The 26,132-nt window shown below is 29.2% G+C and overlaps 4 protein-coding genes across 6 annotated transcripts; 2 read left to right on the top strand and 2 right to left on the bottom strand.

The window, feature by feature from the left end:
- Positions 1–6,460: 6,460 nt before the first annotated feature.
- On the bottom strand, positions 6,461–7,658 carry LOC119662052 (ER membrane protein complex subunit 3). Its single transcript, XM_038071595.1, has 2 exons — positions 7,381–7,658; positions 6,461–7,301 (listed from the first exon to the last, which is right to left on the bottom strand). Exons 1-2 carry the CDS (start codon positions 7,527–7,529, stop codon positions 6,689–6,691), a joined length of 762 nt encoding a protein of 253 aa, XP_037927523.1. The 5' UTR covers positions 7,530–7,658; the 3' UTR covers positions 6,461–6,688.
- Positions 7,659–9,920: 2,262 nt separating this feature from the next.
- Positions 9,921–10,857, top strand: LOC119689269 (protein dpy-30 homolog). Of its 2 annotated transcripts, XM_038104063.1 has the most exons (3): positions 9,921–10,124; positions 10,183–10,456; positions 10,516–10,857. In XM_038104063.1, exons 1-2 carry the CDS (start codon positions 10,100–10,102, stop codon positions 10,419–10,421), a joined length of 264 nt encoding a protein of 87 aa, XP_037959991.1. In that variant the 5' UTR covers positions 9,921–10,099; the 3' UTR covers positions 10,422–10,456; positions 10,516–10,857. The 2 variants fall into 2 exon arrangements, with proteins under 2 accessions (XP_037959991.1, XP_037959990.1); XM_038104062.1 differs by having other exon boundaries at positions 10,183–10,857.
- Positions 10,858–10,936: 79 nt separating this feature from the next.
- LOC119687928 (protein SMG8) lies at positions 10,937–20,190 on the bottom strand. 2 transcript variants are annotated; one of them, XM_038102481.1, is made up of 15 exons: positions 19,960–20,190; positions 19,768–19,906; positions 19,436–19,710; positions 18,964–19,094; positions 18,808–18,901; positions 18,571–18,745; positions 18,335–18,505; positions 17,910–18,011; positions 16,646–16,692; positions 16,480–16,579; positions 15,994–16,364; positions 13,608–13,649; positions 12,816–13,480; positions 12,606–12,760; positions 10,937–11,193 (listed from the first exon to the last, which is right to left on the bottom strand). In XM_038102481.1, exons 1-15 carry the CDS (start codon positions 20,007–20,009, stop codon positions 10,975–10,977), a joined length of 2,736 nt encoding a protein of 911 aa, XP_037958409.1. In that variant the 5' UTR covers positions 20,010–20,190; the 3' UTR covers positions 10,937–10,974. The 2 variants fall into 2 exon arrangements, with proteins under 2 accessions (XP_037958409.1, XP_037958411.1); XM_038102483.1 differs by lacking the exon at positions 13,608–13,649.
- A 756-nt stretch (positions 20,191–20,946) lies between these two features.
- Positions 20,947–22,247, top strand: LOC119690001 (replication termination factor 2). The gene is made up of 2 exons (XM_038104966.1): positions 20,947–21,190; positions 21,257–22,247. The coding sequence occupies exons 1-2, from the start codon at positions 21,122–21,124 to the stop codon at positions 22,136–22,138; spliced, it is 951 nt and encodes a 316-aa protein (XP_037960894.1). The 5' UTR covers positions 20,947–21,121; the 3' UTR covers positions 22,139–22,247.
- Positions 22,248–26,132: the final 3,885 nt, after the last annotated feature.

The raw sequence follows: 26,132 nt of genomic DNA, 5'->3' as shown, positions 1-26,132 counted from the left end.
TTTAAATTACTTGTTTAATTGTTTTTTTTTTTTTTAGATTTTAAATATATAATTTTTTCACATAAACACATAAACAATTAATTTAATATATGTATAATATATATACATATTTAGATAAAACACTGAGTTATAATAAGTAAGAAAAAAAAACATAATTAGTATAAACACAACAACAACGCATAAATAAATGCATAGTATATGAAAAACATATTAACAAAAACATTATGGATTATATATAAAAATGATTTAATTAATTATAAAATATTATGTAAAATATGAAAAAAAAAAATACAAAATCAAAACGAACACAAATGTAATTTGATTTGAAATAAAAAAAATTGCTTTGGAAGAAAGGATTTATATGTGTTGAATTATTTCTATATTATTTTATACAAAAAAATATATACATATATATATGTTTACACCTATAAACAAGATATTTGTCAACTAAAAAGTATGAACATAATATTGTGTTTCCACTGCAGCTAAAACTACTTATGTTAATGAAATTAAAATTTAGTCGTTCCCATTATCATAAGCTGATTTATGTTATGCATGCATTTGATAGTTTGATAGTTGATAGTTTGATTGTTTACATTTATCATATAAAACATATGACAAATATTTCAAATTTTAGTAATTTCTCTCGCGAGAATCTTATTTTTAAATGTTACATTCGACATTTTTCGCCCTAAATCAATTAATTTATTCATAATGAGCTCATTTATGTGAAAACTCTATGTATAGTTAATTATATTAATTAGCATTCTTGATGAGCAAAACTGCTTAAATGAGATAAGGAAACATGGTATAAAAGATGATCTCCCAAATACCGATGATATCGTATGAGTTTAAAATTTTAATCAAAATATATGATATTAAAGAAATTTCTACTAGAAAAAAAGATTTCGAAAAAAACCCTATATGCTTGAAAAATTCTTCATTCCAAGTGCTTAAACCATATAACAATTTTTAATCTAATAAATATTTTCCTAATTGATACCTAATATATTTTTGTACTATAGAAGTTTTTTTTTGCGCAATTTTCTCATATATTTTTTTTTTTTTGAGAAAACCTCATTTATCTCAATTTTTTGAGATAACGACTTTTTTTCTTCGTTTCAGTTATATCAATATTTTATTATAGATATAGAATCCAACATCCTACGTTTTCCTAAGCTTTAAAATGCACTGATAAGTGTTAGTTAGAGTAATATCTTCAGGAATATTTTTACGTATGTTCCAACATGGTACTGCAAGTCTCAAGAAATTCGATGTTGATGGACAGTTTTAATAAACTATGTATTTGCCTCACCCGCACAAATTATTTAGTATACGTATATAAGTGCTTAAAACACAAAACGCCAATAAAAATTGTCGATCTCGAAAAGCCGATTTTTTACTTTATCCTTTTGTGTTCTTAACTAGTCCCTATTTTACCCTTAGGATGGCATGATCCGATATTTCACTTCACCCTCTTGATAACATGTTAAATATTAATTAAACGAATTCTGTTATAGTGGAATCATATTAGTATCTAACAATAAAACCCAAACTATCTATATTGTCTTGAACCTCAAAAACGGCATTTGTTAGTCCTTGGCATCAGCAACGAAAAGAAAAAATCGAAGTGATAAAATACCTAATGAAAGGTAGACTTTAGTAGGTGTGATACAGCACTTAGAGTCTACGAATTTAGCTAGTATGGTATGATATTTTTTACAAAAGCGCCATAATTTATGGGCATTGAGATGGCACCATAACTAATCATGTCTATTTTTATAGCCATGGTTTATAGCCATGATTCAATTAGTATTGTAGAAGGCACTTTAAATATCAAAACTATTGTACTTTCAAAATGAATGTTCGGGCTGAGAATAAAAATTGATTTTTAGTAAATTAGCTCGTTTTGAAGAAACTAGTGAAAATGAGTCGAATGCGCTAGTGGCTAATGAGTCGAGTGGCTTAAAGCTGGTGACAGACTTATGCGTTCAATTTAAACGAGACATTGTGATTGGTGATTGATAATACCATATTTTTTCACTAAAAGATAGTCCGTGAAGTGTGTTCACAGAAACAACTAAAAAATCTCATTCGGAACAAGTGTACTTCCATCTTTGAGTCAGTTCAAAGATCATGTATTAACACTGTGGACATTAAAAGCAGTCTTAGCAATTGTTCGGTTCAACTTTCCGATAGCTTTTTATACTCGATTAGGGTTATTTTAAGGTGGTCTACTCGCATTTCGTTTTGCCATATCTGATAAGTAAGAGTTCTGACAGATAAGTCTCTAAGAAGAACTTGTAAGATAGCGTATATGGGCTGTTTTAAAGCGGTCTAGTTACATTTGGTTTTACCGTCTGAATAAGAAATTTGATACATAAGTCTCTGAGAATTGGCGAAACTTATGGGATAGTTTATATGGTACGTTTGAGTTATCTTCTCATATAGATTTTGTAGTAAAAAATGTGTGCCTATGGCTTAAAAAAACATGTTTCTCATTAGGAAGCCAGATTGGGAGTGTGTACTATTTGAAAAGGATCTTTATAATAAAATCCAACATCTCTTTATAAAGATGGATTTACATAATTTATAAGCGATATATAAATGCTTAAATGATTTAATGAAACGAATTTTTCATAATTAATAAAAAATTAAATTAAATGAAAAATGTGCTGAACTATTATTCAACTATGTATTAATCTAGTATTAGAATACTTAAGACAGAGTTTATTTAAACAACTATGAAAGAAGTTCAAAAGAAGTCCATTTGCTGAACTACAGCTTTCCAATAACTAACGGAACTATGAAAAAAGTATTAATATGTCAAAAAATCCAACATATATTTTATTTTACTGTAGGTATATAACATATCAGGAACGCAGTGCCTATTAAATGGTTTTCTGATCACTGCGATAACGTAGCCAATGTACTGGGTTGATAACTTGGGCAATGAAAACACTGAAGACCAAAACCATACATCAGCTTTCTTTCGTTGGTTCAATGACTTTGTGGAGTCTAATCCGAAATGGGAACAACTTGCAATGTAACGAAAAGTTTTGTAAAAGAACTTGACTATATACTGGCTATATACTGAATGAGAAGGTTTTAGGAATGAGAAGGACCTCATGTTCTCTAACTCCCTCCCTCTCCTCTCTCTCTCTCTCTGTCTCTCTCTCTCTCTCACTCTCATTACAGAAATTAAGAAATTCAAGTTAAGTCAGCTTAATTTGTTTTAAGTTTCAGGTTTGAGTGGTCACTTGAAGAACTGCCTTGATTTTATCCTAAACTACATTAAAAAAAATAACATGACAAATAAAAACGAAATCACTGATATGTTCAAAAACTATGGTTTGGAGATACAAATTAGAATGTTTTTGCTTGGATAGTTAAATTTGTATAACGGCAATACCAAGCAAAGGAAGAAAACCGCCAATAGAAATGAAACATTGAAGAGAAATGTAGTTTGGTTTGCTTCACATATACGCGAATATAAAAATGAATATTTAATAAAATTTTCTTCTCCTTCTAATTTTATTTAATTAACATATTTTTAATTCATATAGTTATTATGATATAATTATTTTGATTACTTCTCTTAACGTTGCACAGGATCTGTTTAGGACGGACAGACGAACAGTATGTCCCATTTGTAGGAAACAGTGAATTGATATAAATATTGCTCACAGCTGGTAATTATTAATCTAACTAAGAAACTGCGTTGTCGATGTCGCCAGTTGGAACAGACGATCGCATATAGTCTTTATGACTTTTCTATGAAATGTAAGAATCCGATATTCGAAGTGTATACTATGAATCATGTTGTGATAGCGCAGTTAAATAGATTAAATAATTGAATATTTTTATATTTTCTGTTTAGATAAATATTCGACAAATAATAAATCTAAATATTCATTTATATGTGACAATGTTAATGTACTGTCTTCGCGTAGAATTTGGTTCTCAAAATATCTATAATGAATAAATGTGAAAGCCATGACGCCATTGACTGTAAATATTAATTAATTCTTAATTATTTATTAATTCGTTATTTATTATATCTGTTTCCTAAACTTTTAATAATACATTATTATAATAGTTTTATTTCTCAAAGAATTTTCTATGGGCTTACCCGAATACACAAATCGATATTCGAGTTACATTTGAAGTAAGTTCCTGTTATCGAAAAGAATTTCTTATAATTGCTGATATTACAACTAGTTTGTAATAAATTATCAGCCCACTCAAATTCAGTCATATATAATAATACTTGTAGTGAAATTGGAATGTATTATAAATCATCTTGAGTAACTTATTTCATCTATTAAAAAACACAACAATTAATGGATTTAAGAAGGTGATATGATTAAATTTTTGATCTATTATATGCTCTGTTTTTCAAGATACACTGTACTCTTCTTATGACAGAGATCAATTTTATAAATAGAAATTAATATTCGAAGATAAATAATTTGATAGACACATATAACGAAGTTTTTAAAAATATAAAAATTCATTACTGATTTTCATTTAGTCCAACATACTTTTACGAACAAAATGTCACTGGGTAATACTACCCAGTAAATGTTCAGATTTAATAACTGATTCTAAAAACGAGCCACACCTGTTCAATGACAGCAACTGATATAGTAAGAAGTTAAAATATTGTTATAGAAATAATATCTAATTATGAACAACCGAATATAGAAGCACTAGAATGGCTTACATTTCTATCATCACTAGAGAGAGAATTGCTTTCCTTTCTTTGGAGTTGCTTAATTCTTTCTTGGTAAAAAAAACTGAACGTGTTACTTTTTGTATGCTTCCAAAAAATACTATCACAAAGAGCTCTGATCTTACTACAATATCAGTATAATCTTTCTCCTCGAGATAAATAAATGAACATCTTCACTATTATAAGAATTAAGTTAAGTTAGGTTGGAGTGGTATCACTCTACCGTGGATCATTGTGTTACCAGAAATAAGACGTTAACTGTACGCCAGACATGAAGCACCACATTAAAGACAGAAGCCCCAAATATCTTTTGCACGAACTGTATCATTTTGAAAAGACATAACTTCTACATTAAATAGAAGAGAACCAGCCTGACAAGTCTATAAACTTGGCCATGTGATTAAGTGTAAGGAATGATTGCTCAGTCTGTACAGTTAAAAAAGTTTCCTCAAAAACATAAATCTTCTCATAGCCATAGTTTCCTATTCCTCTACAAAACCACAATTTCCACAAAAGTCGTTAAAGTCTTATTAAATGCAATACTAATATGCAATAATATATTTGCACCAATACTATAGTATTAAGTTGGTTCCACTTAAGTTAAAGCAGCTGAAGGATTCGAATTTTATTCACTGAGGACCAAGTGAGTCTTTTGATTTGACAAGTATGTTCATCTACTTGTCAATTTTCCTTGCTAACCCATCTAAATTGCATTGCAAAAGTAATGTTTTTATCATGGTATTTATTAAGAGTCTATTACAAATCAAAACTATAAGAGTCCAAAGAGACGTATTTCGTCGACAGAGATATTAAGCGCAGCCCTGTAGGAAACCTTGTTGTGGTCTAAAAGAATATGTCCGTACGGAGGGCGAAAAGCCGTAATAAGTCGATTATGGGCGACCTCAATAATGATATTTTCGTTGTGGATCGATGTATTCATGGAGCCAAGAAAGCAATCGACATATGCAACGAGATGGGTTGGCTCACTTCATTGTAGTGCTATTTCGATGCCCTGGTGCGTTTGTAGTCTACACCTACATTGTGATCTGACTATCAAACTTGTCGAAGATATTATAGTTTATGAACTTAAAGTAACATATAAATAAAAAGTCTATAACTCGTCTAACAGTCTTTAACGCACTAAACTGTACGGGTTTAGTAATATGTCCTCTGGTAAAAATGTTTGTTGATTAAAAATAACTAACTGTATTATTAGCATTATATCTATATTAGTCTTAAGATTACTAAGAATAATACAGTGTGTCAATTAAACAAACTGAGATCAATAACCTGATTAAGGATGTGATTCCACCACTATTAAAGGTATTTTAAAATATATCACACTTCTAGTATTATATCTAAATATTGACGAGTAACATAAGTTCATGATAAACAAAATGTAATTCTGTAAAAATTTAAATTAGTGAAAATCATTACTTATATTTCCATGTATGACCCTATTTCAATGATGTACCAGCACTGCTTTTTCTTGTTTTTATATCTTATTCATATGCCCAGTTAACTCTTCAAACTGTGTCTGGAGAAGAACGTCTATGTATTGTACTTTAAATGTTATTCGAAAATCTGTTTTTTGTGTGCTGATAGAATTTACCACCATTTGCAACATTACTTATATTCGCTTAATTATTGCCATATCATTTTCAAACATTTGTTTTCAACATACATATGCTTACATTTCGGTCTAATTAATAAATAAGACGAATATATTTGCGGTTTCTCGACTCTATGCGAGAGTAATATTTTCTTAACTCTGTTTACAATTTGTTATGTTGTATATATAAGTTATATATTACATTTATTTATCCTTTTTTTATTATTTACTAAACTATTATTTAAAAATTTCGCTATTTACGTCCAGCGACCAAACATTATTTAGTATTTATAAACATAATAAATATAACTAAGTAAATTAGAACAACTATTTGTGTGGCACTATTGACGTACATTATTTTCTAAGGCTACTTCACCGTCCATTGTTTGTTGTAATAACTCAGCATCGATATTTTTTAATGCGTTATTGTATTCAGTTATTTCAAGCGCTTCCCACTCTGCTTTGAAGGCTGCTTTTGGATCTTGTGGCATTGTCATAGCAGCACCAGTCATGGCATCAGCTTGAGCCTGCGTCTGATCTGCTTGATTATTTTCACCTAAAACAAGCGTGTAAATGGAACGCAAACCAAACACGTTCAGAAAATACCATGATGCTGAGGACACCCATGCTGCGTCCAGGGAAGCTAATTCAACACCACGTTGCAGCATAGGCTTGAAACGTAATGTCAATGGAAAAGGCACTTTAGTAGTTACAAAACCAGAAAACATCCAATTAATCCAGCCACCAATAACAACCATAGGAAGAACGTTGATAAAATTGCCTTTTACCATATCTGTTAACATGGCGGTTGAATTTTGAGCAACTGGAGCACGTTTCTGAGTTTTGAAGTAGCCCGTTTCTTCGTTGTTAAAGAAGTTTTTTCGCATCGCAAATGAGTGGGCTGTGAGATATTTACCATTTTCTCGCAGTAGTCGTGCTCGAATCATTGCTTGACTATTAAAAAATAAAAATTTTATATTTATTTATGTTGAATATATACTGAAGTTAAAAATTAAATTAAAAATGTACTTACCTGTCTTGAATTTGGGTAATTTCTGCCTTTTTCTGTGTTGAGATTAGTATGGACACATAATGACGGACGACCCCAACAAAAAATGTTATTAGCACAATCGGTAAAAATACCCAGACGCGTATAGCCGGGTCAATTAATAATTCTGTCATTGCTTAATGTATTTGAATTCAAGTTTAATTTATTATTAATAAAATTAATTAAGAACAATTAACGAAACAGAAAGAAAATATTTATTATTGCCCTACTTGTACACGTTAGGGTAACCTGTCAAAAGTGCAACTATTCACAATAGTCCTTCACTCAATATATGCAAAATGTTTATCAAAATTGTATTGTCATGCGAAGTAAGTACTATTGAAGAGGACACATTAGACCAAGGGCGTAGATATTTAAATGTGCAACTATTTATTTATCAAATTACTGCAACTTAGCATATTTCTGTTTTATCTATCAATAGCTATGTAAAAGCTTCATATGACTCAGCTTCATATTGACAACATAACAGCAAGTTTTTATTCTTTCCACCTTATATGCGCTTCTAAGAAAAATCGGAATTTTAAGTTATAGTTTGACAATGTTAACTGCGTTTTAGTAAATAGTGCTTTAACAAACTAATAATATAAAACAATACCAATGCTGTACACTAGAAATTTAATAAATTCACATTTTTGTGGAATGTGGATTGTGTGTACAAAATAAAAGTTGAAGAATTTCTAAGTAATTGCTTAATATTTGTATCACGTTTTATAAAATTTCTCTAACGCTTACGTCGAAAACTAAAATTTAATTAATTCTTTCGTTTACCACTATTTGTGCTTCGGCATTAAAAATCAAATATCTTAACACATTTCTTAAACAGTTGAACAACTCGCGTTGCCAATAACTTTCATTTATGACCCGTACCACTTCAGCAAAAGAAAAATCAGATCAGTATATGTTAAAACGCAGCTTTTTTTGACTTTGGGGGAGATATATAGTTCAATAACAATAATAAAAAAAAATAGCTGTGCTTCACCTGGCTTACGAACATTCAAGTTCAATGTGGAACGCAAGCAAAATAAAAGTGCAATATAATTGATTAAAATTTTGTTGTAATTGTGGGAATAATTTTGGTTTTAAAAGAATAATTAAAAAAATTTTATGTATAAAAAATCTAAAATATAAAATATGCTGAAATGTTTGAATTATTAAATGTAGGTTTTTGTTTATTATTTACTTTTAAACTTTACTTAAATTCTATAGTAAATAAATGAAAATAGCAGATTTGAATAGAATCATCCAGCGGCTGTGAAACTAACTTTTCTACTCCGTTTTTAAACACTAGTTGAAGTGTAATAAGCTCAGGGGATGAAGTGTGTCGGCATTAAAATATTGGGAATTTTATAATTCAAATTTGCGTAATAATTATTGATTTAAAAAAAAGCCCCACTTTTTTCACCAAACTCTATGTTTTCACTTATTTTGTTTAAATTTTTTGTTACACAGTATTACATTGCTAAAAGCACATTGCATTAAATACGTTCTACTTTTATTTTGTACACACATTCCACATTGAACCAGATCAATTGCTGATTCACCTAATTGTTATTGTTTTGCATATAAATTGAGCGGATCATGTTTGCTGAAACGCAACTACTGTTTTCTATTTCTCGTTTTAATTGCGATTCTGAGAGAGAAAATACGATTTTATTTTAAGCTTAACTTAATTTTTACTTAAAAAGTAATCACTATTAAGCACATATAATTGACCATTTAATTTGTCCTCCTATGCTATCATTAGAATTGTTACAAATTATGTAGCAACTCCTCAATTTCAAGCCCAATATCATTCTGGTTTAAATCTACGGACGTAGCCGTTACTAGTATCTATCAATTATTGGTAGTCTTATCTGACCGCAGTCTTGCTGCTAAATCAGCTGTATCGCCAAACACTGCTCTATTTCTTGTCTTAATTGTATACTTGTTTTTAGCTTAGATAAATATAATTTGTAAAATATTAAGTCTATTAACCTAACTTTTTTAGCATTGATTGCTGGAATAGAATATTATCGATTGATATTTTACTCATCCAGAACAGAAATCTTCTGCACAGTTCATTACTTATAGGTGGTTTTAGAGAATTATAGCCGGACACTGGTTTTGATGTTTTCCAAAAACTGCAAAAAAATCTTAATCAATGTTTGTAGTCTATTGAGTCATGCTTGCTACCGAGCTGAACACCGATTTTTGTTGTTTATGCGGAACTTAACATTTTCCAGTAGGTGTAAAACATCGAAAGCCAGAGTGTGAGACTTGAACCCATAAGAAACATCACTTAGAAATGCAAAATAAAGAAATTTCAGTAACTTCAGTTCAAGAGCTGAAATCACATTCTAGTGTTTAAGATGAGACAGGCATTAGTATACAGAAGACATAACATTTAGAACAGAACTTAACTTTTAAGTTTAATTTTGTGCAAAATAAACTTTTAAATATGGCAGCACTTAAGTTTATTATTGTATGAAACGAAACGTTTCATAATTTCATGGATTCCAGTAATTGTTTGCCGCATCTTTGTTGACAGACTGTGCCCTTCATCAAGCTTCGGTTGTAATATACATTTATTGTATTTATATATTTATTATATTTATTGAGGAAAGTACAGTATAAGTGTTAATATATTTTATTTTCAAAGTAGTTTCATTTTTATTTGATATATTCGTTAATATAAAAATTTAAGATGAAGGGCAAGGGTAAATGTAAGGGTAACGTACTCAACTCTTTTACAATAAATGCTCTTGTTCAAAGTTTGTTATATTTTAGTGGAAAAAGTGGAAGATGGACCATCGACTAGTGCCGTAGCAAATGCAGCTCAACCCAAAAAACGTGCGGATATGAACACATTGCCCACACGCCAATATTTGGATCAAACACTCGCACCTATTTTATTGAAAGGTTTGCAGACTGTGTCGCGTGAACGTCCGGCAGATCCAATTGGGTATTTGGCTGATTTTTTGAATAAGCATCGACGCACTGAGGAACCCGTGGCTGAGACTGTTTAGTTATTTAATTTAAAAAAATGTTAATATACACAATAGTTAAGTTTTTCAATTATATTTTTTTTTAAATATATATCTGAATAGTTTTTATTATTAGTGAAAACTTTTTTAGCAAAAACTAGCAATACATACGGGCACGATTACGATTTCCTTGTTAATAGCTTTTTGCAAATTTGATCAACGTTTTCCATTGCACTACATATCCATAAAGCTTGGACATATCAAGCTTTGAAGTTATGCCACCTTGCGGTGATTTGGATATGGAGTTCTACTACTGAGTACTGATTACGCAAACAACGATAAACAAGTGGATGCGCCCTAAAGGAAATTGTTGCTCACAATTATTGCCAAATTTCAATACTCGGAATTAGTAATCTTGCCCGTGCAAATGCAAAACATCTTATATAAAATTGAATGAAGAGGTTAAATATTTAATAAATTGCACGATTTAATGCAAAATACATTAATTTATTTTTAATGTAATTATTTTATTTTAAATAAAATAATCTTTTAACAAATTAAAACTTAAACAATAATTTATGTTAGATATAAGTGTTTAATCTTCCATTTCTGATTCAACTACTCCGAACATGCCCGCTATTATGTAGCCGTAATTTATTGCGTTAGATTCTGTTAGCTCATGCGGAGGTATTATTAACCCTCCATCAGCTTGATAAATATAAGGAAGTCGTAGTACCCAATAGGCACTTTGAGTTAGTTTTGGCGGACGTGGTAAGCCGAGCGTAAATGTGCGTTCACAATCTCCAGCCTTTACCTGAAATTTAGATTTGTATTTATAAAAAATGTTTAATTAGTTTAAAAAAAAAATTAGTAATTTAAAAAAAAAACAAATGGAAATAAATAATATGCTTTACATTTTTGTCACTAAACTGTCCTAATCCTAATATAAATAAAATATACTCGTTAATAATGAAAATGATCATTTTCATACTTCATAATTTTATACTCGTTATGTTAAAAGTATATTTACCTAGTTAAGTTATAAATACCGTATGGCATTACTAGCTCTGTAAAATATAATAAAGTAAACTAATCATCCAATCATACGGTGTCCAAGGTTTTTAACGTGATTACCTACTATTAAGATTCAACACCGCAATGTCCCTAACACACGTACCAAAATAAGTTAACGACAAATATTCCCTTTTGGAATCCAATCTAATACCTCTACTGTACTTTGGGGTACAGCATCCGGTTAGAGAATACAACTCCATATCGAAATAAAATAATGAAAACACTCATTCTACCTGTGTATATTTCCGTTTTAACCACAACCACCAGAATACTCCAATTAAAGGGATCCATCTCCATTAGTCAATACAGCTAAAGCTGTGGGCCCTGATTTGCGTGATACCAGATTTACACCTCGTCGGATGCCGTAAGTAAAACTCACTACCATTTATACTCCAATAATTTTTGGGTGTTGCCTACTAGATTTCATTCACCTTATACTACAGACAAGTTTTACTTTGAGAATACTCTAACTTCCCTGCCGCATGGGGCATCCGACCATATAGCGAAAATTGCCCGAATCAATCATTATAATCAATGATAACAGCAATTTTTATGTTTACATTAAAATTAATTTACGCGAAAATCAAATCATCACCTCAGTAATAAATAATCATTTAGCTTTAGTACGTAAAGCTTTTACTAGTTAAAATAACATAGTTATGACTGGCTATCCATGTCGACTGTAACTAATCTCTCTCAACTTCCAGGAGAAGACAAAGACATTATGGACATTCAAAAATCATTGAATTTTTAACAGTTCCATTTGATTGAAATCATATATATGGTACAAACAAATAATATCTAAAGTCTTAGCTATATTACATTCAAATCAGTTCAGTTTTTTACAAAATCCTCATTTATGATTATATCTCAAATATAAGTTCTAATACAAAAAACTATATCTCCCCAAAAAATTTATTGTTTTGTCTGTTGATATTTTTTCTCCACATTTTGAGATGATATGTCAACAATTAATCAAAAGATATGGAAGCGTTAAATCACTTCATAACGTCAAGCTTATAATCCAACCCATCCCCTAGTCTATTCTTAAATCCCTAAACAATTCCATCCGCTCTCACACTACCATCACGACTACAATAACAACAACAATATTGATGTTTTTGTTTAAGTAATTTTTAAAATCATACAAACCTTTGGATCCAGCATAACATCAACAGGTGCTTTAGGTGTTACTACATGAATTCGCATAAGCTGCGCTGCATAAGCATGACTTGTACGACATGGACAAGGAAAATAAAGTGGCATATTATTATAAACAACTTTGCTGCCACTATCACGCATTATTTCTAAAAATAAAACAATAGAATTTCATGAGACATAAGAAAAAATTGCCACTTTTACCAGAACCACCGCGTAGTATTTTATCAGGGGCACTCATCATAAAACGATGGCCACGTGGGCATTCATATTCATAGCCGACAAATACTTTTAATATAAAAACTTCACCCATTTTACGAAATCGTTGCCTTTCTGCAGCCCATGACGCTGAATGCTCCAAACGCACATGCACATCCCAGGGTAGTAAGAAATTCGAACCAGATAGAAAACCACTTTGAAAATGTTCCATTAAACCGGTGCTATGACTATATATTGAACTAGAACCAGCACAAACTAATGACCAACTTGGAAATTGAGGTAAAACGCCTTCTGGACTTTCGGTATGTATCATGCCAGATAGATATTCCGTTGTCGATGGTTGTCTGCATATACTACGCTCATTCTCTTCATCAGTTGATTTATCTCCAACTTTTAATACCAATTCATTTAGTGATTCTTCAGAACTATTTAAACCACTACTGTCAGACTTCATTTTCAATGAATTGTCAGTCAAACTAAGTCTTACATGTGACCCTTGAGATGCTGTTAACGGCTGTGACAACTCAAATATATTCATGGTTTCGTTTGTTTTTTGAGAGAGTGTTAGGTGCATTGGTTCCGTGGCCTTTCCTTCAGTTAGTGTGAGTTTGGGAAATTCTCCTTCGGTATTGTATTTATAATCAGCGGGTCTTTAATAAATAATATATACAAAAAATATTTTTGTTATTAAAAGACACAAAAGTTAATAAAATTAAAAAAGGAAAAATATGCGCACATATAGAAATGATTAGGATTAAATGATGTTCACACATGTACCTAGTTAAAATCGTGATAATTCTGTTTCGTTGTTTTTTATACCTTATAAAAAAAATTAATTAATTTACTATTTTTAGTATTTATGTTGTATATATACATATATATAATAAAAGAAATTTATATTATATAAAATATTTATATTTTATATGTATCGATATATGCCATATATCGATTATGTATTTAAATTAATTATTATTTGGATTTAATACTTTAAATTAAATTAAATTAAATTTTCTTTTTCTTGTTTTTTTTGAAAATTTAATCATTTAAATAATTTTTTAATTATTGACTAATATCACTTACTTAGAATGGATGCAGACAACACAGATTGAAATTCGATTTTGGATTATTTGAAACAGAATAAAAAAAATACCTCAGTATGAACTGGGCTTACAAAGATCATTATATTGGGTTGCTCGGAAAGTACTTTTGTTTTTTTTTGTATGAAAATAAAAACAATTTTTTTTTTATAATGTACAAATATATTAATAAATTATAGATTCTCCATTATGGTCCAATATCTTTTGTCTTTTTTCATAAAATATCTAATAAAAAAACCTATTTTAAGTAAATTTTTTAGCCATCTAAAAAGTTTTGTAGAATTTTTGACCAGTTCCCAGCCTTATATTTATCTTACATTAGTTTAATAAGATATTTTCTACACACTTTTCCTCTTTTTTAATATAACAAGTATTAGGAGAAACGATAACTGAATTCTACATTCAGTTATTTGAATAGACGGGTGGGTCCGGCTAATAGATCCGGCGGCCCGTGGCTTCTGAAATCAGTTTGGGCTTTTTGTCACTTGCCAACCTTGTATTATATCTTACATTAGTTTAATAAGATATTTTGTATACATTTTTTCCTGTTTTTTAATATAACAAGTATTAGGAGAAACGATAACTGGATTCTACATTCAGTTGTCTGAATAGACCGGTGGCTCCGGCTAATAGATCCGGCGGCCCGTGGCTCCTGAAATCAGCTTGGGGTTTTTGTCACTTGCCAACTTTGTATTATATCTTACATTAGTTTGATAAGATATTGTGTATATATTTTTTCCTGTTTTTTAATATAACAAGTATTAGGAGAAGCGATAACTGAATTCTACATTCAGTTATCTGAATAGACGGGTGACTCCGGCTAATAGATCCGGCGGCCCGTGGCTCCTGAAATCAGCTTGGGCTTTTTGTCACTTCCCTACCTTATAATACAAGGTAGGAGTATTATAAGGTAGGGAAATTGGAGTACACATGTGTATCTTACATTAGTTTGATAAGATATTTTGTATATATTTTTTCCTGTTTTTTAATATAACAAGTATTAGGAGAAACGATAACTGGATTCTACATTCAGTTGTCTGAATAGACGGGTGGCTCCGGCTAATAGATCCGGCGGTCCGTGGCTCCTGAAATCAGCTTGGGGTTTTTGTCACTTGCCAACTTTGTATTATATCTTACATTAGTTTGATAAGATATTTTGTATATATTTTTTCCTGTTTTGTAATATAACAAGTATTAGGAGAAGCGAGCGGAGTTCAGTCATCTGTATAGACGGGTGGCTCCGGCTAATAGATCCGAAAGACCGTGGTTCCTGAAATCCGTTTGGGCTTTTTTATTCAAGTAAATAATTCAATTTGTCTAGATGATAAAAAATACGTTTTAAATATTACTGTAGTATTATCCGATAGAGGCTTAAAAAAAATGCTCTTAACAGAACTCAAAACAATGATAAATAGCATCTACTTTGATGATATTTTTTTTAATGGCGAATATAATTATTTGAACTAACTCCAGATAGAAGAATCTTGCCGCGTTAATAGGGCGAAGCCATGCATCAGTAGGTCTCAAATTTTTGTAAGTTAATCGATATTTCGTCTCTAATACTGATTCGCTTTAAAACTGTTTTATTATCTTAATAATTGAAATGAAAATTATTGACTATAATACAATGCAGCTAATTTTGTTACTGTCCATCGCAATCCATGCATTCGTCGTGTAATTCCTTCAAGATATTGCTTTTCAAATCCCCACAGGTAACAACAAGAACAATTAAGTGCCGTTTAGCACTTCTAAAAGGGAGAACATAAGCAGATCTCTAAAGGCTACAACCACATATTAGTTGTCAAAATTTGTTATGAAAATGTGGCTTAAAGGTGAGATTAGGAATGGAAAAATACGTTAAAGTACTCTGTTAGTAAAAAAACAAAACCAGTCTCCGGGCAACCCAATATTCTTCAGTCAAGTTTTTATTTCCCGCACATCTCAAATTTAAATGGAATCGCAGACTACAATTTTTAACAAAACTTAAAAAGAAAAAATGATTTAATAAAAAAAAAACAGCACACAATCAAGCATGAAACAGAAATGCTGCTTTTTATTGTAAATACCTGAAATCATGTACAGATGGTTCGAACACAGGAAAAGCTATACGTTTCACTTTAAAGCACAAATTGCAATTATTCCCAAGAAACTCGTAATAATCGTAGTTAGCTTGTCGCAATGTATATGGATCGTCACGACGTCCTTGCGTATGCCCACAATTACACGATGAGATAAATATAAAACCGCTGGAATGCTCTGATATATTTGCGTTTGCATGCTTTGCCATTATGCAGGGATTGCCACGTAAGCTCGGATGTTCGCATTGTTGCTTTCCGTTGTGCCAACATTTCTCGCATTGCATACGCAATTTTTCAATATGAACTTCTGCGTTCGGGCCGCATGCGTAACGCATATACAAATCAATGGCCTCCTGTACCTAATTTAGTACAAATATAAAATAGAATAAAAGATTTATTCTTAATACTTATTATTTATTATTAATGTTTTTGATAAGTATCTAACAAATTATGTTAAGCAAAGTATGTACTCACCATTTTATTATGTACCGAACTGCTGTAGTGTAATAAGGTAGGATTGTTATAAAAGTTATATGCTTTCTTATAACCAATATCACAACAAGTTGCGAAAAATCTGTAAAATATTTAAAAATGTTCTAAATATCAAAATCTGTAGTGAGATTTAAACATTTTGCCTTACTCAGCATCACAATCTATAATTTTGTCAAAGTTCTCCAAATAGGCTCTCTGTAAGATACATGAATTTATATATGCAATAATAAATAAAGTATAAAATCGATGTTTTAATTTATAATACAATTCCAAGCAGCACTTGTGCTTTTTATACGACAATACTTACAAATTTATAAAACATACATATATACAAAAGTGAAACTTTATGAAAATTTTGCAATAAAATGTCTTGATTAACAATATCACCTATTCAGCAGGGAGCGAAAATAATAGTTTTTATTAAAATTATAACTTATTTTTATTATTAGTAGTTTTATAACAGAACTGTCAATAATCGGCACTGAGCGGAACTAGTTCTAAACCGGAACAATTGACAACCAAAGCAATAACTGAATCATTATGGCTTTTCAAATTCTTTCTGAAACAACCGGTGCGGAGACTAAAGATTTTGGAACCGAATCAGTGGTTTAAAATATCGAACCACCGAACCGAATCACTATAAACCAACCACTAAAATGAATCAATGTAATGAAAATAGGTGAAATCTCTCAATTCCACCTAATTCCATCACACAATTTTCTTTTATTTCTTTTGCGTATGTCTTGTCAAGTTTTTGTTGTAGCCCGCAAGAATCTGCGTATGTAGTTTCTTTTGGAAGTGCTCACCGATTCGGTCGTTGAACTTAATTATAATTTCCCCCTTTCCCACTACCCTTAACCAATAATCAACTACCCACATCTTAAATCAAAAAAAGTCAAGCATATAAGCATATTCTTTTAGGACTTCTGCTGTTAAAAAGGAGCGGCGCTAAGTAGTCTAAAAGGACGAGTTGCTCTGGGACGTAGACCCCGCGACTCCTGAATAAAATATCATAAATTGAACATGTACACTTTGAGGTCTTAATGATTTCAGGCATATAATAGTGTACATAAGTATCATAAGTATAAGTAGAACTTCCTAATAGCTGCAGTGTTAAACCATTCGTTAGAACGAATTTCATGAATTTTTAAAATAGGACTCAATGATAACACTAGTCTTTATGCATTTTAAGATTATTATTTTGTTATATAAACATGAGATAATATTTGAGAAATAAAATTGTAGTTATTTTACGTTAAGAAGTCTGTGATTAATAATGCAAGGATCTACTTCAATGGACTGCTTAAAAATCTTCAAATAGGAAGAAAAAAATTTTCTACTAAAGCAACACTACAACAAACCATAACGAGAATAAACGTATTAGACCAAGTTTGTATTAATTATTTACTTACATAATCTGCATCTTTGGCATCGAATTCAGGATCATCTGGATTTTCAATAAATATTTTATGATATATCTTAAATGTTTCATACCAGCTTTTGAAATGTAATATCTAAAAGTAAAAAGAAAATATATTGTGTTAACATAACATAAGCCTTTTCAGAAAACTTCTTTACCATATAAAAGATTTAGTATTAAAAAATATATAATATTATTATCATATATTTAATTATGGGAGTTAAATAAAACATTTTTATTTATATATTCGTGGGTCTTTGATAATTGCAGGACAAAAAATACAAAATAAATTATTAAATTTATTATTATTGTTTAAATACCATTCTTTGTTGTATATGCCAATATAAATAATGCTTTAAAGCAATATATTAAATAAATAAACAAAATAAAAATAAATTAATCAATATAATGATTTACCACAAAATGATTTCTTCCTTTATATTTGCTTGAATTATCATCAAATCCATATTGAAAGGCTTCGTCTTCGTGATCCTTAATTAATTTTTCAAAATTATGATTCATCAAAAAGATAGCATTAACGGATTCATTATAATTACTACGCATTGGTGGAAAAGATCTTGCGAATCCCTTGAATGTTAAAAATATTTTAAAACTTAAATAAAAAATTTTCATTTAATTCAATTAATATTTACCGGATGAGGGCGTAGTTTACTAAAGCAATACTCTTTGTACTCATTGAAATTTCTTACGTTTGCGACATTTTTAAGTATTTCACCTGATCTTATTATGGGATCTATGTGTAGACGTGGATCAGTATTAAAGTATACAAAACGCTGATTAATAGGTATCGCAAACAATGACATGGCACTAAAAATATTAGATGTTTAAATTATAATTTAGAGAAATATTGTTATACAAAATATACAGACTTATTATTCGTCACAATAAATTCATTGCGTAGCATTTTATAAATATAATTTTCAAATTCGAATTCTAAACCATTTATTGCTTCTTTGGATAATTCTATAAAAAAAAGCCCATTTTACATAAGAAATAAATAATTATTTCAACAATTCTTTACATACCCTGTCCTTCTGGATAGTTTTCAAAATAAAATATTATTCTTGGAGTACACATACGTGCTGGTTTACCCATAGAAGCCCCAGTGCTGGAGTTTTTTATTAATTTGTGTATAAATTTTAGAAGAAACTTTTCTCTGGAATAAAGTTGTTTTAATAAAACAATTTTTATATTAGTATATATACATAATAATCATTAAAGTTACATGTGTGTGTTGGATCATATTATTAATCTAAGTTTAAAATTGATATTGATAAGTAGTGTGTGTTTAGTTTCAGGGGTCTTTTTTGTATTTTCAAACTTGTTGAGTAATAACTTATCAAAATCAATAGTAAAAGTAATAATTATATATTAACGGCTAAAATGCCATAGCTATAAGCTTTATATATATAATATAATTGTTATTAATTTCTATGTAATACAACAAATTTAAAATGAAGTAAAATAGAGCAAAAAATACATATATAATAAACTCACCTAATTATTTTTAAAGATTTGAATATAGGAAGTAATGAGCAGTCGAAGTTCATACCCGACTCTACAAAAATGATAAGATGGCATACTTGTGTGGCAAACAGAAACATACGTGCAAAACGACTTCTTACACGTTGACTGAATGTCAAAAACTCATCGTATTTTTCATCGGCCAAACTTGCGTCCAGCATTTTGTACATGCATTCATTGTCAAATGATGTCTCAAAATGTAAATAAAGTATTGAGCTCTTGCGATTATAATAAAATTGTATTTGCCCCTATAACATTTATAATTTTCGATATTTGAATGAAATAATAAAATTGAAGAAACAAACCTCTTTTGGTGGATGGTCTATGAAAATAGGGTAACTGTTCAGAACACCGAGTGGGACCATTTTATTACAATCTGGTCTATTTGACTTTCCAATAACTCCAATTATTAACAAACGCTTATCGTCTGCCTGAAGTTGTTCCCTAAAATAAATAATTTCAATTTCGTTTTTATATAAATACTTAACACAACATACCCAATTTTAGGCGGTATATTTGGATACGTCCAAAAATCAAATTTAGCCATTTTTATTAACTTATTTTATTTAAAAATAATATTAAAAATTTAAATCATTAAGCAGCATCCAATAAACAAATTGAATTGTGAACAGCTGTTTGAAGCACTCTTCTTTATTTATCTCTAACCATTCACAATAATAACCAATTCTATTCTAGAGCAATCAATAACTTTGTGATTTAAAAACTATTTAATTATATTGATATTGATTAGTATTAAACTTTCAAAAATTTTAATTTGATAACTAAAAAACATTGCTTACTTTAAAAAATATTCTACTATAATAACAAAAAACAAAGTATATGAACATCAAATTAAGACATGAATAATAACAATTTGAATTGATGGAGATTGTTAAAACCTATCCATACGACATAAAAAAAAATAACTTCGTTAATTGCTCTAGGCGTAGAACTAGTTTCTTGCAGAAGTGGAGTGGAAGAGGATACAATTACACTCCTCTAATTTAATTTCATGTGTAATAAATTTAATATTATTAAAAATTGAATGAAAATATATAAATTTTTTTTAATGAAATACATCTTTTAAAAGCGGATCATTTTCATTTATTTAGACCGTGTGCGAGTTCGAGTAAATTGAGGAAAATAGTAAATTATGTCGGTATCGTAGCAAACGTTGATATTTACCAGAATTTCGAGTAGAATAAATTAGATAAAAATTAGGTGTTACCATTGTGACAATTTTATGAGATGTTTAATAAATACATTTGAAAACTTTTGAACAAAAATAATAAATAAGTACAATAAATAAATAAATAAATACTTACATAACTGCAGTGTAAAAAATCCCTAGGAAATTTTAATTTACTTTACCTCAATTTACTGGAATCGCACATGGCTTAAATTCTTTTATGAAATTTTATGCAAACCGCAATCATATATTTATTTTAAATAGTGTCCACAAAATGGCTACTGTCCATACAGCTGGTTGGAAATTACTATCCACACATATACTTAAGTGGTGGTTGTTTGTTATTGATCGAGAAAAAATATATGAAAATAAAATAGTAGGAATTGTTGTTTGATTTAGAAAATAATTTTCTTCAAGTTGTGCAAATAAAAATTATTAGAATAAATTCAAAATATATATAATTTGATAATATGGGATGTGATGGAGGTACCATACCAAGGCGTGATGAATTAGTGCGCACAAAGAAAAAACCAGAACAGGTAAGCCCATTAATTATTCTTTTTATGTTATATTTTAATAATCAATAATAATTATTTTTCTTCTAGAAAGATAAAGATGCAGAACGTGAATTTCGTTGGTTACATTGTGCTATTTCACAACAACGTCTGCACGAACCAGTCGTAATGTGTGGTTTGGGACGTCTGTATCTAAAAGAAGCTGTAATCGAAGCACTATTGGATAAGGCGAATTTGCCTGATTCAGTACAACATATTAAAAGCTTAAGAGATATTCAAACGCTTGAACTGACTCCCAATCCTACATATGTTGATGAACCTAAGACAGGTTCAGTAGATGTCCAGCGTGCACCGTTCATATGCAAGTTAAGTGGTAGGGAAATGTCTGGAAACTACCGATTTGTTGCTTTGTGGAACTGCGGCTGTGCTATGGCGGAACGTTCCCTTAAAAAAGTAAAGAATTCATCGTCAACTTGTCCATTATGTCAAACACCATTTGGTATTGAAGATATAATCGTTTTAAATGGCAATGAGGAAGATGTTGAGCTTATGCAAGCAAAAATGGAGATGCGTAATAGAAAACGTAAATTATTAAAAAAAGATAAAAAGAAAATTAAAACCGAAGAAGCCGTAGCTAATACACCACCGAATAATGTTGAAAAAATCGATAAAACTCCACTGAGCACTCCTTCCACTAGTAAAGCCACTATTTTTACTACAACGACTTCACTTAATGGAAATGGTGAAAGCAACAAAGGCAGTCCTGCGCAGAATCTGAAACGATCAACACCAAAAGCAGCTGAGGGCAAACAAAGCTTAGAGGATCCGGATATAAAACGTTTAAAAACAAATTATAGTGTTTCAAGGGATCCCAATGCCACCGATGTGTATAAATCGTTATTTACTACACACAAGACTGAGAAGGATCAGACTCGTGCACATTGGGTGACTTATAATCCATTTTATAACTGAAACTTTAATTATAATTTCCATTATAAATTTTACATAAATCTATATTTTTCTTTATCTTGCTAATTAATTTTTTTTTCCTCTAATTTGAACAATAAATTATATAAATGTTTATTATTAACATTGAATACTATCTTTTTTTTTTAATTTGTAAATGTTTTAATTATGATAAATCATACACTGATTTATATATTGATCGTCATTAAACTCAGCTCACAGGATGATACGTTTGTGTTGTTGTATAGATTTGAACAGACGACGTAAGTTTATATCAAGAATATTTCATTGATGTGAAGGTGCGGAAGCAAGAGATTGTATTAAGTTTAATAATAACCTTAATATGTCAAAATTAACTCAGGCACTGCACTCCAGAGATAGCACAATTGATCTCATAGGCCGCAGTGCACCATTGTTCATTGTAATAATAATAATTAAACATTGGGAATACAGGAGGTAATGCGATAATATAAGTTACCAGCTAGAGGTTGTTCGCATTTGGAATTGTAATTAAAAACCGGGGAAGTGCGAATGTGTTTGTGACTTCACTTTATAAACTATTGTGTTTATTATAAAAGTAATAAATATGAAAATATTTCTTATCTTAAAGATATTAAATCCTTTTTTATTACGATATCTATTGGTGTTGTTAGACCTTGGAGAGAACTATTAAACAGTTAACATGAAAGGAATACATGGGTTAGGATTTGGATAGGTGATGGCAGTGTGAGGGGGCAGAGAATTATTTCGGACTAAAAACAGATTGTGAAGGGGTGACATTTAAATTAAAGGCAACCAGGATCAACAGGACAATGGCAGTGTGAGATGAGAGGGGATTTTTTCGGATTAAGAATGGATTGCGGAGGAGTGACATTTAAATTGAATTCAACCAGGATCAAGGCGGAGGCACCTGATTGGACTAAAGTTAGTGTGTATATTGAAGCCTAATGCAATACCTAAAATAATACAGCGGTGTAGATGTATTGTTTTGTCGCTTTAGAGACATTACCTGTCTATCCATGCTCATTGAGGGTTTACATTAAATATCGCGAACTTACATAAATTTTTTTAAATAAATTTGTATTTTAAAATTTTAAAGATTTAAAGCATTGGTAACGTTAAAAAAAGCAGTACTATTTGGAGATTAGTTAAGACAAAGAAACAATCTTGAGTTGTCCACTTAATAGGGTTTCAACCGAGTTGTAGTTTACCACTGTTTTTTTGCGACAGTTTATATGAGTAGGGATCTACAAGTATCTACCCCAATCACTGACAAATTATAATTTTAATGTCACCGCCTTAATTGTATTTGTTAGAAGTTTTTTTTAGTGCAATGATGACTTCCATCTGGCATTTTTATTGGCACGCATACTTTTTATTGCACTTTACACTTGAAGATCTTTAAGTGTTGAACTTCCTGCTGCACTAAAGCTATTTATTATTAAAATCCACACAATAGATAGATGTACTTATTTCAAACTCGAAGATACCTATTAGGGTCAGAGAATTGGCATCATGATCACCAGATAAAAATAAACATCTATAATTCTCATCAGGGGATATCAACAGTGGCGGTGTTGTATCTAGATAGCTAAATATGTTTTGCTAAATTAGTCCAGTGTGATTGTCTGTAAGGGAATAGTCTTGATGCTTGCTGCTCCGGAACCATTCAGTGGCTTAGCAAAGGGAAATTCCTCTTCATTTATTTTAGGTAGAAGTAGAGAAACGGAAGCAATAGTGAGACAATTTACCAGGGCCAACGCAATCACCCTACAAAACTGGATCTTTAGTTAAATGGTAGTCTTGGTTTTGTAGCATCGTAACAAGCAGATCAAAAAACTAGAAATCTACTTAGGTTGTCATCTTCTATCACATGAATAACGAAAAGTGAGTGAAGCGGGTTCGAAACTACAATTCAGTAAAAAAAAATTAACATAATAGGATCGCTTGTAATACGCGATCCTTGAAACTTATAAAAATAATAATTAGCATAAAGTGTTGTATTAGGAGCTGTTTCGTTGCCCCATTTTTTGGGTCCCTGACCAGAAGTGGTTAGTCATACTTAGTGGTTGCTGCTGAATTTTCATCACATACTTCATTTAAATACGATATGATGTTAAATAAAATTATAGAACAACGGGAATGTAAACGTTTCATTGTCATATCAATCAATAAAATTCAATAATCAATTATAAAATTTTACATAAAATAAATTAACTGAAATGTATTATACAAAATAAACAATACTAAATAAATCATAAATAAACAATACAAAATAAATATAAATTAAATAAATAAATAAAGAATAAGGTATGGTTGTTGTTCTTATTGTTTTTATAATCTGTGAAAACCTATAGGACACAAACGTTGAATTATTGAAAGACGAATATAAACGTTAGGCTAGGATAAAAGGAACAACAGAGGTGAGTCTTTTTGGGGTGAAGAAGGGATTATGGTGCGAATAAGTAATGGGTTGACTATACGCACTGATCCGGCTATCAAAATAAAAAATAATACGAAATGAATAATATCAAACAAAAATACAATGAAACATATAGAAGAAATATAAAATAATCATATAATAATTATAAAAAACCGAAAAACAAAGAAAAAAAAAAAAATAAAACAAACAAAAAAAAAATAAAACAAACAAAAAAAAAAATAAAACAAACAAAAAAGGAATAAAACAAACAAAAAAAAAATAAAACAAACAAAAATGTATAAAATACAACGTAAAAAATATAAATTTAATTCAGAACAAATATGAAGCGATATAAAATAAAATATAAAGCAAATATGAATTAAACATATAAAACAAAATTAAATCAAAACATAAATAACAATAATAATATAGAACATACATAACAAAAACACAATAAAACAAATAAAAAAAAATAATGCAACATACAATTATATATAATAAATAAAAATACAATAAGACAAATAAAAAATAATAATAGTAAAAATAAAACATAAAAAATATACATTTAATTCAGAACAAATATGAAATGATATAAAATAATATAAAATATATAATTAAACATATAAATCAAAACTAAAATAAAACATAAAATATAAAAAAAAAACATAACAAAACTATAATTATATTAATTAAAATTATATAGTTGATAAAAAACAAAAATTATATAAAGCAAAGTAATTAAAATACAATAAAATAACAGATACAAGAAAAAATAAAATAAAAAATAAAAAACTTGAATAAATGAAAACACAATAAACATAAATAAAATAAAATAAATATTTTATATATATTAAATAAAATCAAATATAAAATAAAACATAAAAAGCAAAACTATTATAAAACAAAAATACAATAAAACAAATATATAATAAAGCAAAATACAAGAAGACAAAATTTCAATGAAACATAAAAAAAGATAAAACATAAAATATATAATAATAATAATAAATAACACATAAAATGATATGGTTAATATAAAATAAAATAAACAAAATAAAATAAATAAAAAAAAATAAATAAAACAAAACATATAAAACAAATTAATACAGAATACATATAAAATGATATGGTTAATATAAAATAATTAAAAATAAATAAAAAATTAAATAGAACAAATTAATACAAAACACGTATAAAATATAAAATGATAATATAAAATAAATATAAATATAAAATAAATATAAATATAAAATAAATATAAATATGAAACAAATATAAAATATATAATTGCAATATACATATAAAGAAAATATGAAACCAACATGAAATATAAAAAATAAACAAACATAAAATATAAAAACAAATTATAAAATATATAATAAATACGAAATGAATAACACGTAACGCATTATAACACATAAAATGAAAGTAAAATAAATGCATGATTATTTTGTTTACAATAGTTTTTTATAAACTAACTTATGTTCTGGTCAGTACACACTTATAAAGTACATAGTTGTTAATTATTTATAATAATTCAATACTGATGGGATTAACAATTTTTATAAAATCTTTAAA

Source organism: Teleopsis dalmanni, chromosome X (assembly GCF_002237135.1).
Source record: "Teleopsis dalmanni isolate 2A chromosome X, ASM223713v2, whole genome shotgun sequence".
NCBI classification, from domain to species: domain Eukaryota; kingdom Metazoa; phylum Arthropoda; class Insecta; order Diptera; family Diopsidae; genus Teleopsis; species Teleopsis dalmanni.
This window is presented reverse-complemented; position numbering and strand designations above follow the sequence as displayed.

Bases quoted from the DNA above. Each gene is read 5' to 3' on its own strand.
- LOC119689269 (XM_038104063.1), top strand. From the start codon at position 10,100: ATGAAGGGCAAGGGTAAATGTAAGG. The intron at 10,125-10,182 runs GTAACGTACTCA...GTTATATTTTAG, and splicing joins GGGCAAGGGTAAATGTAAGG to TGGAAAAAGTGGAAGATGGA.
- LOC119662052 (XM_038071595.1), bottom strand. From the start codon at position 7,529: ATGACAGAATTATTAATTGACCCGGCTATACGCGTCTGGGTATTTTTA. The intron at 7,302-7,380 runs GTAAGTACATTT...ATTTTTTAATAG, and splicing joins ATTACCCAAATTCAAGACAG to TCAAGCAATGATTCGAGCAC.
- LOC119690001 (XM_038104966.1), top strand. From the start codon at position 21,122: ATGGGATGTGATGGAGGTACCATACCAAGGCGTGATGAATTAGTGCGC. The intron at 21,191-21,256 runs GTAAGCCCATTA...TTTTTCTTCTAG, and splicing joins CAAAGAAAAAACCAGAACAG to AAAGATAAAGATGCAGAACG.
- LOC119687928 (XM_038102481.1), bottom strand. From the start codon at position 20,009: ATGGCTAAATTTGATTTTTGGACGTATCCAAATATACCGCCTAAAATT. The intron at 19,095-19,435 runs GTGAGTTTATTA...ACTTTATTCCAG, and splicing joins AAATCTTTAAAAATAATTAG to AGAAAAGTTTCTTCTAAAAT. The intron at 18,902-18,963 runs GTATGTAAAGAA...TTTTTTTTATAG, and splicing joins AAACTATCCAGAAGGACAGG to AATTATCCAAAGAAGCAATA.